We start from the raw sequence: 11,549 nt of genomic DNA, 5'->3' as shown, positions 1-11,549 counted from the left end.
CCACCACCACACCACATCCTCTCTGTCCCAGCTCCACCTCTCCTACCTATCTGGATGAGTATTTCTTCTTTATATCTTTGTTTGCTGGACTTCCATGCAGCTCGATTTTCTGGAACTTCTGGTTGTCTCTAGTTTTGAGGTAGTTATATTCCTTATTAGTTGTGGAGGAAGATGCAGCGTGTCTGTCTAGACCTCCATCTTGGCCGGAAGTGTCTTTTTGGTTCTTTATTAAAGTTTCAATCTCTTTGGTAAAGTACTCATTTTGTTCATTGATTTGTTTTATGAGCTCATTAAGCTGCCTACTAATATTTTCTTGCATCTCACTAAGTTTTTTCAGAACTGCAATCTTGAAATTTCTGTCATTTAAATCACATATTTTAATGTCTTTAAGTTTGCTTTCTGGGGATTTTTCATTTTCTTTCTGAGCTACTTCACTATCTTGGTTATTCATGGTATTTGATGGATTCCTTTTCTGTCTAGGCATCTATGTATAAATGGCACTTCTCTAGTATATTGGTAAGAAGTTTTTAAAAAACTTTTGGTAGGAGGCACTCAATCAAAAGTGTTTTTTAACTCTTTTGCACTTCTCTGGCTTTTCAGATCTCTATGGCATGGTGGAAAATGACTTGTGTTCCCTAGGAAGGTAGGTGTTTCTTCTGTGATCTGGTTGCCTAGTCACAATATATCAAACCTGCAAGGGAATGTGATGAGCGATGGGGCTCCAAATCCATGAAATCCAAGCACAATCCTTCACAGGCACATGCTGCCATCAGTGTAGCCATGATGTTTGAGGGTGTGGTGGGCTGGGGGAATCCAGCCACTTCCTTTGTTACTTTGCCTTCCCAGTAATGGCGACCTCAGACCTCTATGGAGTTTCCCCTGTGTCAGACACTGAGACCAGTCATAGAGTGTGCTTTTTGTTCAGGGAATAGGTGATTCTGTAGAACCTATTCCCAGGTTTTTAGATTATGTGTTCTGCAACCTGATACAAAGAGTGAAGGGAAGCAAGCTGTGGGAGGTTAAGGGGCAGCCAGGCTCTGTGGCTTTGTCTCTTTGTCTCAAATGCCAATGGCCTGACAACTGTGGTCACACCTCTGTGCAGTGTCCCTGCCTAGGTCACTAGGCTTAGCTGCAGCTCATACTGCCCACTCCCATAAGAATGCCCACTGAATCTTTTTGCTCCTCCCTGCTGAAGGATCAGCAATCACAATCTGATTCCTGCCCTTTCTGCACTGAGCCCCATGGTGAGCTCCCAGCTGCATAACTGCCTCTGTGGCTTCTTTGAGCTTTTCCCCATTCTTGCTTCCCTTGTTCACTCCCACTTGCCCACCTTTAGATATTTCAATGTGTGGATCTCTCAGGCATGTTTGTGAGTTGAGCAGGAAATCCTTTGTTGAATTATAACTGTCCAAATTGTTGAAACTTCAAGGGGGGAGATCAAGGCTATTTCTCACATCACCATTCCATGGATGTCACTATTCCTTTTTTTTTTCCTTTTTTTTTTAGCATAGAACATGGACAAATGACTTCATCAGCTTATAAATTTCTCTATTTTGAAGGAAAAACCAATCTTGCTCTTGTCTTGATCAACATTTTAAAAAATAACTTTGAGCCATAGAAAGCCTATGAGGGAGAATCACAAATAACAGAATCAATATTCAAAATCTCAAGATCTCAATATGTTTAAATGATAAAAAGAAGTCAACAAGAAGTGCTTGACAGGAATTAATGTAAAGACCGTTATTTAGGTTAAAATTATGCAAATAATGTAAGTGTAAAACAGAAAACATAATAATATAATGACAGTGCTAAAACTCAACATGCTCCTCCTCACACCAAACTTTTTTTTTCTACCACACACATACTAAAATGATATAAGATACACATATAAAACAAAGGTTCTCAGAAAGATTGAGAATTAAATAGCATGTATTACTTGGCAAGAATCATCTAATGAACAAATTGAACTAACAAGGAAAATGGGGACAGACTCATAGATTGAGAGCAGGATTACAGCTCAGGTGGGGGAAGTTAGCGGGTAGAGGAATTGAACAAAAAGGAAAAAGGATGCATGGACATGGGCAACAGTGTGGTGATTGCTGGGAGAGGGGGGTATAAAGAGGACTAAATTGTAATGGAAAAATACAATAAAGATTAAGTCAAAAAAGAAAAATATTACAAAAAAGGAACATGGCATATTTGGACATATATTGACAAAAGGTACAATTCTCTGTAAACAGCTCTCATGCATTTTTAGGCATTAAATAAATATAATATCAACAATCAGGGAATTAAAATATTATAACGGCAGTAGACTTCACCTCAGCTCTCAGCCTCTGACTGATGGAGACAAATGTAAGGTTATAGATTATGTAAATAGCATAATTAGTAAGATGGCCCTAGTAGGTATATATCCAACTCTATATGCTTAAACCTGAGTTTGCAACTTTCTTTCCATTGACCATGAAAGATTTATAAAACTGATTATATGTTAGTTCACCAAGAAAGCCTCAATACATTTCAAAGCGTAGAAATATATAGTTCACTTTTTAACAATATCAGGAAAAGTTGTTACTAAATTAATATGATGCACATTACTTATACCTGATAGTGAGTAATTTAAATTATTGCTTTTGTGTTAAAACATTTATGGAGTACATAGAATAAAATATATAAATTATATGAATTTTAAAGATAGGCCAAAAACTCAAAGAAACTGCATTCAATAGGATTACTTTGAGTAGTCTTCTCTCTCAATCCTTCATTTCACTCTGCTGATAAGAAAATTAGACCAAAAACTGTGAGAAAAATTTGAAATTGAGAGGGTATTTCTTTTTAGAGTTTAGTGAAATCTAGTCAGTGAATCCTTACTAAGTTGGAGTTAATAAGTTTAAAGTGTCTCCCCTTTCCCCACTTTTTACTAAAAAATTAATGAATACTGGCAAAAGGAGTTTCTCTTGTGATGTCATTTAAAGCCCTAGTCTTTAAAGAAAGGGTTTTCTTTCTTTCTTTCTTTTTTTTTTTTTTTTTTGGATAACAGGTATGTCCTGCTTACTATCAGGGGAAAAAAAAGAAAAACCTGCCTTCAACTATAGTCTGAGGTTCTCTGGGTAAGAGGTTTGTCTTATTTCCTTTTGTATCCCTAGTACTTGGCTGAAGGCTTGCCACACATCAGGTGCTCTGTAAATGTTTATTGGGCACATTATGTAAACTTCTTCTTACATGTTTGAAGGCAAGATGGATTTAGGGATATTAAACTCCCCCTCTTCTGTTATTGCTCAGCACTATCCCTCAGGGCAGTAGTCATGGGAAAGTTTCCACTCACAGGATAAATCACTATATTCCTGTCTACTCTATGTTGGCCTCAGTGTTACAGCCAGGCTAGCCCCTTCCACTGTTGTTTAGAGCATTCTGAGTGGAGGATGAGTAAGAGGGTGCCTTTGGCTCTAGCTCGTATCAGGCATATAATGAAAGATTGAATTTAACATCTCTTGTTTATCTTTGCCACCATTGCCTCTTCCAAATGCAGGGAAGTCTGCTGAAAAAGAAGGAAGGATTACAAGCATGATTTTAAAAAAGAATTTTTTGAAAGTGTCTCGAAGCCTCTTATCCCCATATATTCTATCTGTAGCAGGCACAGTGCAAGAAGGGAGTGGTCAATGGACTCCCAGGATCAGGGAAAGTAAAGAGCTGAATAAAAATGAACCCCTTCAGAAAAGTGTGTAGGTGAAACTCATCTATTAACTACATTAAAAGAATATTCATCAGAATTAAATTTGAGAATTATTTTATTAAGAAATATACTGTCAATAATAATGCAATATGTACATTTAAAAAGTGCTTACAAAATAAATTAAAAATACAGTATATAAGTTTAAAATATATATATTATTTTAGTTTTAACAAAGGCACTTCTTTAAGATCTGCTTGGATATACCACTCTTCTCTGTTACATAATTTAAAAAACTTAACTTAAAATACTTTGACAATATTAATTTGAAATTCTTTCATATTACTCCATTATATGTGCAACTTTTTGTGCATACCCTTTTGCTTTATTTGCTTCTTTTGTAAATTTTTAGTATGAGAACACAAGAAGTATTAGTACATATGAAAGAGATACCTGCCTTTTAAACAGAGGTTTATAGGTTATTGAGTTCAACATTTTTCCTTTTCCAAGGGAAAAATTTCTCCTTCTACTACACTTTTAGATGCTTCCCTTGAGTAAGATCTATGTAGTTCCAGCTGAAATGTACTGTCACAAAACCAGTTGCCCAGAAATCAATTCCACAGAATTGTCCCTGAACATTTGAGGGATGGTACTTTGTCTGCATTATAAACCATTATTAAACAATAAAAGCTTATAAACATAAGTTAAGAAACCTTTCTGTAATTAAAAATGTCACAGAATGAACATCCCATCTACCTAATAATGATCATTAATTTTGTTGCTGTGAAATATGACTTCAGTGAAGGTTTATTTTGTTTCTGTTAAAACCGAGTGAAACGACCCCACAATCCCATTAACTTTGAAACAATTTTCTGGCATTCATTTATTTTGTCTTCTCTTTTCTTTCTTTTCTTCATTGCCTGGGTATTATTTATCTGTGGAATAGGAAAATCAACAATCAAAATTAATTGTCACTATCTTTAACAACTGTTTATTTCATCTTCTCTATGCAAATCCATCTCTCAATGTACCCCCCAAACACCTGGTTACTGTCTGTTCCTGTGTGCTTTCTCCAGAGGAATGCCCTTCCATTTTTCCACCCACCCATTCATGCTTCAAGGCCAAGTACCTCATACTTTACAAGTCTTCCGCTAATTGCTCAGACCTTTCTTTTGGAAACTCTTCTAATGTTTCATGGTGTGTTTCATTTAACTTGGCTCTCACTTAAATGTTATTTTTATTATTGCATCATGGGTATTTCCCATAGTGCTGAGTAGTATGATTTATGCTGGGAAACACTGAATATTTATTAAATGAATAAATAAATGAATAAACTGATAATTTCATGACCTTTCTGACAAGATTATAAGTTCCTCAAAAAGAGGATATATCTAATGCTTTTTTACAGACATAATTCAGTAAACTCATATGAGCCCAAAGTGCTCCTGCCTTCTGTCCCTTCCACCATTGAGATGTGCCACAGACACCTGAAGGCTTTTTTGAAGAGGAGCCTAAACTTAAATAGAAAAGCTTATTGTAATATTTTGGTGTTTTCCTCCACCTAAATTACTCCTGAGTAGTGATAGACTGGACCTCCTAGACACACAGTATTCAGGTCATTAAAGTTCATCAGGTTACTAAGCAAAAATCTTACAACCTAAAATTTGCTAGGTCATAATTCAATATTATTAGTCTTTGGTTTTTCCTTTGGCCTTGAGAAAGGGCTGAAATAAATTACTACAGACTCTCCCTTTCTTATTGTCCAGAACCTGATCTAGCCTGTTCTCTATGCTCTTCTCGTATGGATAAACTTTGCTGTGGCCATCTGTAGATCTACTAGCATCTCCTTGATAGAAGACATATAACCAAACACATTTTTCTCATGTAGCCAGAACCACTCTCTGGCTTCAATCTTCAATTCCTAAAGAAGTGACTGCCTTGGCCACACAGACACACTCAGTGTGCAGACTGATAAAGTTCATTGGTTAATAGACAGCAATAGTACATATCTGTACTTGTTTCTCTTTGTCTTTTTATAACTTGTCACCAGGAAGATAAATTCCCTGTTTTACTTGCATGCTGAAATAAATACTTATTGAGTACTAGGCACATGCCAGGCACCGTTCCAAGTGCTTTTATAAATATTGACTCATTTAATCCTTATAAACACTCTATGTGGGGCTTGCTAATATGATCCTTATTTTGCAGAAGAAACTGAGCAAACAGAGGCTAAGTAATTTATCTACATTTTCACAGAAGCTATAGGGCTAGGATTCAAAGTCAGGCGAGACTGTCCCCAGACTTTCTGTTCCTAACTCTGCACTACTGTTTCCATATTTAAGGTTACACATTCACTCAAATGCACATGGCTGCATATGCAAAAGACATTATGCAAAGAGACAGCAATACTTCCCATACAAGCAATTAAGCAAACATAGGGTAATTTATTATTTTAAGAAAGAACAAATAATTAGTAAGTGATAAGCCTAAGTAATGCTTCTCAAATTTCAGAATGGCTAAGAATTTCATAAGAAGCTCATACACAAGTACTGTGATTTTGAAACTCTAGGTTGGATCCCTGAGAATTGACATTTTGGTCAACAACCTTCCACGCTCAGGCATCCAGGTGACATTCTGATGCAGGAGGCTCACTGATCTCACTGATCACACCTTGAAACACTAGCCTAAGGTTTAGAACAGTAATTCTGCCCAAAGTATCACAACCCTAGAAATAGGTGGGTTTGGGTCGTGGTATCAACGTAGAACTACTTGACAATTTACGGCCCCAGCCGATTTGCTCTCCAAAAGATAGAAATTGAATAAAAATCACAATGACTTCTGCACTGTAAGAAAAGCCCCCCAGCCCCCTTTAATTCAAAGTTAGCACCAAGATATTAAAAAGCGAGAGTGCTTTTCATGGGCTTACCTGCGTTCCAGAGTAGCCCGGGCAGTGGTGAGTGAGCGAAGCATTAGTTCTCATTGCGAAGATTTCCTTGGCTAGTGACGTGCAGCCGTGGGTGGGACAGAAGGTAAGGTGCTCGATTTTAGTGAGGCAGTCTGGCTGCTCAACAGCGGCAAAGTTTACGAGACAAGGACAAAACACCAGAGTGGGGTGCATTAAAAAAAGAAAGAAAGAAAAGAAAAAAAAGGAGTTGATTAGAAAATGAGTGAAAGGAGCAGTGGGGACTTGGAGGGTGGCAAGCGGGGGACACAACAAATGGGATTCGAGTAAGAGGAAGGAGGTGGTCCCGTTGAAGAGAGGGATAAAGACTCCACGCAAAGGGAAGAAGGAGGATCTTCATGAGAGTAGCAGACTGCGCTACAGGAGAAAGGACCCGCGCCGGCGCTCGCTCCGCCCAAGACGCGGGGGCCCCGGGCACTGCCAGCAGGCGGCGCTGCGCGGAGGCACCGCACCCTGGGGTGTGAGGGGTGTTCCCCTGAAGTCGTGCCTTGACCCCAGTTCCCTATTTGCCTTTCCTCCCGTGGTGGGGTGGGGCGGGGGCGGGGGCGGGGGCGGGGGCGAGGGCGCGGAGCCTCTTCCGGAATCCCGCTTGGTTTCGAGAGAGACTTCCTCGCCTTAAATCGGAACAGAAGTCGTGTCCCAAGCTGGGCACCGGCCCAGAGGTTCCGCTAGTCCAGTCGTCCCTACTCGGTCAGCGTCGCCTGGGAGCTTACCCACGCCTGGGGTTTTATTCATGGCAGGGTCGCCCTTCCCTGGAATGCCTGTCGTTTCTCTGGAGAAAGTCAAGGAGCACTGCCCAGCTACTCACCCGATTTTCACAGCTTTCGGCAATGCGGTGGGAACGTTTGTCCTGGAAGAAAGAAAGAAAGAAAGAAAGGAAAACAAAAAACCAAAAAACAAAAAACTCCGAGAAGGGTAAAGACAAGTTCACAGAAGAACCCCCACCATCACCACCACCACTGTTGCTCGCACGTTTTAAAGATGCTCTGAAAGCAGTTTCCATTTAGGCACTTGTTTCTTACGCATCTGGTCTTGGCATTGACAAGGTAGTAAAACATTTAGTCTTCAGATAGCGTCCGCTAGTGTTTGAAACTGGATATCAAAGGATCCTGGTCCTGGAGGGAGACTCCCCCTCCCTACCAAAGTAGGGCTGCACATGTGAACAGTAGCCATTTTCGGATGCCCACATCTGTCTTGTAGCCAGCCGGTCATGCATTTCACACATGCATGCTCTATCCAGAAATTAGAGTGATTAGGTAAATTATTTCTACCGTGTATTAAACAAGCTGAAGCGCACTTTATCCCTAAAGGCATCCCAAGGCATCTAGAACACTAGATAGATCTGAAGGGTTATCCTCACTGGTTAGGGCTCAACTCATAAGAATTCCCTCTTTTGCTCCTCTCCCCGCCCCCCCCCCCCACAAGCCATCTCTTTCTCAAGCCTGTCCCCCCATCACCGGCCCCTGCTCCCGCCCCCCTCCCGCACTGTTGGAGCAGCACTTTAGCTGAGTTCAGAAGTATAGACACCCAAGTATAGACACCCCTGATGGATCATATGTTACCTATTACTATCTGCTCCTCATCAGCATCTGCACACTTAATATGTACCAATTTCTAGGTAGCCATTTTAGAAGCTGATATATTTCAATATCACTTGTAAAAAAATTTGCCAATATGCTGGGCCGTGATATTTTCCCCCAATTACTTATCTTAAAAAAATAATAAAATTGTGGTGTGTGTGTGTGTGTGTGCGTGTGTGTCTACTCTTCTGATGAAAATGCATTTTAAAAAATGTTTCTTCACTTACCCCATTCATGTATGACTTCAGGTCATTAAAAATGACTTTGTTGTAATCCTTTCTAATCTTCTCAAAGTCACAGTCAGTGAAATTGTAGGTTAGCACCAGCCCTACCAGTTGCAAGATGAAGATCTTCCTGAGAAAAACTGACAGAACAAATAATAAGGCATCAGGCAGTGTGTTTGGAAACCAAGTTCCATCCCAGTTTCACACTAAACTGTTTCCACCCACACTGAATTAATTGCCTCTAGATCTGCAAGGCCAGTCTTAGGGCCATGTGTCCAGGCTCTACTCTTTGTCTCTTATTCCCAGTTCACAGAAGCCCACATTCACCCATGCTGTTGCCTTAAGTTGGAGTCTCCCTGATGCTCCAGAGCTTTCTGACTCCACATATATAACACCTAAACGCCTACGGGCTCTTTTCTCCTAGGCCAATGATTTTCCTTGATGTCATTTGCTTCCTTTGTAGAGTTCTGAGTTGATGACATGAGAGAGAAAAAAAAATTGGACTAGCCAAATTTATGGAATTTTAACATTAGTAAAGTCACTAGGAATTTCCCTCACCTTCCTTTTTTAATCTTTACTTAAATTCTTGATATGTGCCTGCATGTGCTTTAAGAAAGAGATACCCACATCTTTCTCCTACAGGGCCATTTCCTACAAGCCCCCTTTTCCTGGAAATAAAACAGCCCCAAAGGGCAGCCACTCTAAGAAGTAGGCAGCACTGCTTGTGCATGTTGTATATCCTGAGAGTTTCCTTTGTCCACTTTCAACTCGCGCTTTCTCTCCTCTGCGGCTACCTAGAAAACTCACGTCTTATTTAACGGGGTGCTTGTGAGTGTGGGTACAGCCTGAGGCTTGGACCGAGTTTCCACGTGAAGACATTAAATGTACACCAGTGATCAGAATCTTAGGGGCAGGAACGATAAGAAGTTGAAATGAATGGAAAAGATCTGACGGGACTCGTCCTCAAATAAATTACTTTTCAAAGCACCCTTTATCAGTTTCAGGAAAAGAACGTCTCAGGGGCTAAGGTCTCCTCTAGCACTTTCTGCAGGTGTCAAGAACTTTTAAAGCCACTAACTCCAGCGTCCAGCCACCTTCACAGTCTCACTCTTTAGGCTCAACGTAAAAGCAAGGATTCTAGACTCCGGGAGCGGAGCCAGACAGCGCGGCGCGGTGAGCAGCGGTGCGAGCCCTGGGAAGGTGCTGTCCAGCGCACATGGATCCAGAAGGCGCGCACGATTCAAGCGCCTTGAGCCACGCTGCCCAGCCTTAATGACTTTGGTTGCCCCGGGTCCTCATTAGTTCCCGAGCATCTGCACCAATTTTAAAGACAGGAGAAACAACGAGATGGAAATTTCCAATATGAACTGACAAACCATGTTCATCTAGAAAGGGGAGTTTGAGTTCAGCGAAGTGAGTCAGGGAGAGCGCCAGAAAGGATGCCTAGAAGCCTCTGCGCTCTGGCAACGTCAACAGAGGGTTGAAGGGACGCAAAGCCGACATCTACCAAGCTGCTAGGAGAGGAGCTTGATGCGAGTCGCCCTGCGCTCTCCCTTTTCCTTCCCCCCTCCCCCCTCCCCCCTGCATGTCAGAGCCTGCAGAGCCCTGGTCTTGGGAAGTTCCTTGTAGTCATCACCGGAGCCGCCGAGGCAGGGCGTCCCAAGTGAGTCCTGGCAAATGTCACAGGCCACAGGGCACCTGGGAACAACAGGAGGGCGTGGCAAGAGAAGCGGGAAAACACTGACTCTGTGGTGGGGGTGGGGTTAGGGCTCGAATCAGAAGTGAACTTTTATTCATAGAAGCCGCTCAACAGCTGTACCAGTACAGCTGGACCCGGCTCGCTGGTTAAGTAAGGCCTGAGGGTAAAAGTTGTGGCGCTAACAGGAATGTGGGAAAGCCACTGATCTGAAGATGGGCTTTTCTGGAACCCTCCAAGTCTAGGGTTCAATGTCATGGCAGCATCCATGGCAACCTCTTCACCATCACCAATTTGTCGGGGTGTTGTGGGATGATGCCCAAACCTGATTCATCCAGTTTGACACCAGAGGTGTTCCTGGTAGACAGCTGGACGTTGGATGGGCACACAGAAGCAAGAGACGCAAATCTTTTCACTGGGTTGGGATATGCTGATGGGGGCAAGAAACAGCAGAAAGTAGCCTGGCTGAGGTTCTACTTGCATTCTAATAAGGTGTAACGGAGCTGCCTCCTTTGTTTCTTCTTTTAAAACATTACATATGTGTTAACTTTTGTAGCGATGAGGCAGACAGGGTGTTTCCTCTTCAGTCACCCTAGAGGATGGCTCTTTGCCTGTTAAACACACAGCTAAACCTTGTCCCTGGGGCTCCCAATTTTCTTATCTGTAAGTATGTGACCTCTTAAGTCATATCACTTTTCTACTCAAAAACTCTTGGTAGACTCCCAGTTGCCTTGAAATTTATAATCATCTGTCCCACTTGGCTCTATGCTGTCTTTTCAGCCTTATCTCCAATCTCCTAGGCTTCTGCCAAATAGTATCTGAAGGTAACATGCTCTAAATGTGTCCTTATCTTTGTTCATTCTACCTTCACACCCCCAGATTTTGGCTTGTCCTGTTGTTTAATGCTCATTCCACTGGCCATCTATTCCAAAAGTGTTCTCCTACCTGGATGTGACCTTATTTTCCTTTAAGCTATATATTTTTTGGCTTCCCTCTTATGACCTCAGTTCATTAGTAATATTTCAATAATATTTCTCAACCTTATTTATAAGTTTCTTTAGAAGTAGAAAACATCTTATATGAAAGGATTTGTTCAATATCAATTTACTTTTTTTCAAAAACATTTGAAGTGACTTGCAGTAATTTCACTGGAGTCAGAAGGTAAAAAACAGTCAAGTCAAGTAAAATAAAGATCAAGGAATAAAGAAGGTGAGGATCAGTTACAATGAATACCATAAAAAAACATTATTAAGAAATGGAAATTAAGATAAGCTCAAAAGTGAGTTCTGGTTTTCCAAACAATCATTACAAAGGAGAGCATATGATAGATTCTACAAGTTCATTAGGGAAGCCAATCTCTCTTAGCACTGTGGTCATCATCATAGCCACCATATGGCTTAGTCTTATATGATGTCTG

At 41.0% G+C, this 11,549-nt stretch overlaps 1 protein-coding gene across 1 annotated transcript; it reads right to left on the bottom strand.

The window, feature by feature from the left end:
* Positions 1-3,947: 3,947 nt before the first annotated feature.
* Positions 3,948-8,494, bottom strand: TSLP (thymic stromal lymphopoietin). The gene is made up of 4 exons (XM_090279018.1): positions 8,440-8,494; positions 7,441-7,482; positions 6,597-6,731; positions 3,948-4,605 (listed from the first exon to the last, which is right to left on the bottom strand). Exons 1-4 carry the CDS (start codon positions 8,446-8,448, stop codon positions 4,492-4,494), a joined length of 300 nt encoding a protein of 99 aa, XP_090135144.1. The 5' UTR covers positions 8,449-8,494; the 3' UTR covers positions 3,948-4,491.
* Between the last annotated feature and the right edge of the window lie 3,055 nt (positions 8,495-11,549).

The sequence above is a fragment of the Furipterus horrens genome, unplaced genomic scaffold (genome assembly GCF_987537825.1).
Source record: "Furipterus horrens unplaced genomic scaffold, mFurHor1.1.pri manual_scaffold_5, whole genome shotgun sequence".
Taxonomy (NCBI): Eukaryota; Metazoa; Chordata; class Mammalia; order Chiroptera; family Furipteridae; genus Furipterus; species Furipterus horrens.
The sequence above is the reverse complement of the archived record's forward strand: the minus strand, read 5'-3'. Positions and strand labels throughout refer to the sequence as shown.

Coding starts and splice junctions, on each gene's coding strand:
- TSLP (XM_090279018.1), bottom strand. Junction 6,732..7,440: donor CCGAAAGCTGTGAAAATCGG/GTGAGTAGCTGG, acceptor GCTGTTGAGCAG/CCAGACTGCCTCACTAAAAT. Junction 4,606..6,596: donor CGGGCTACTCTGGAACGCAG/GTAAGCCCATGA, acceptor CCTATTCCACAG/ATAAATAATACCCAGGCAAT.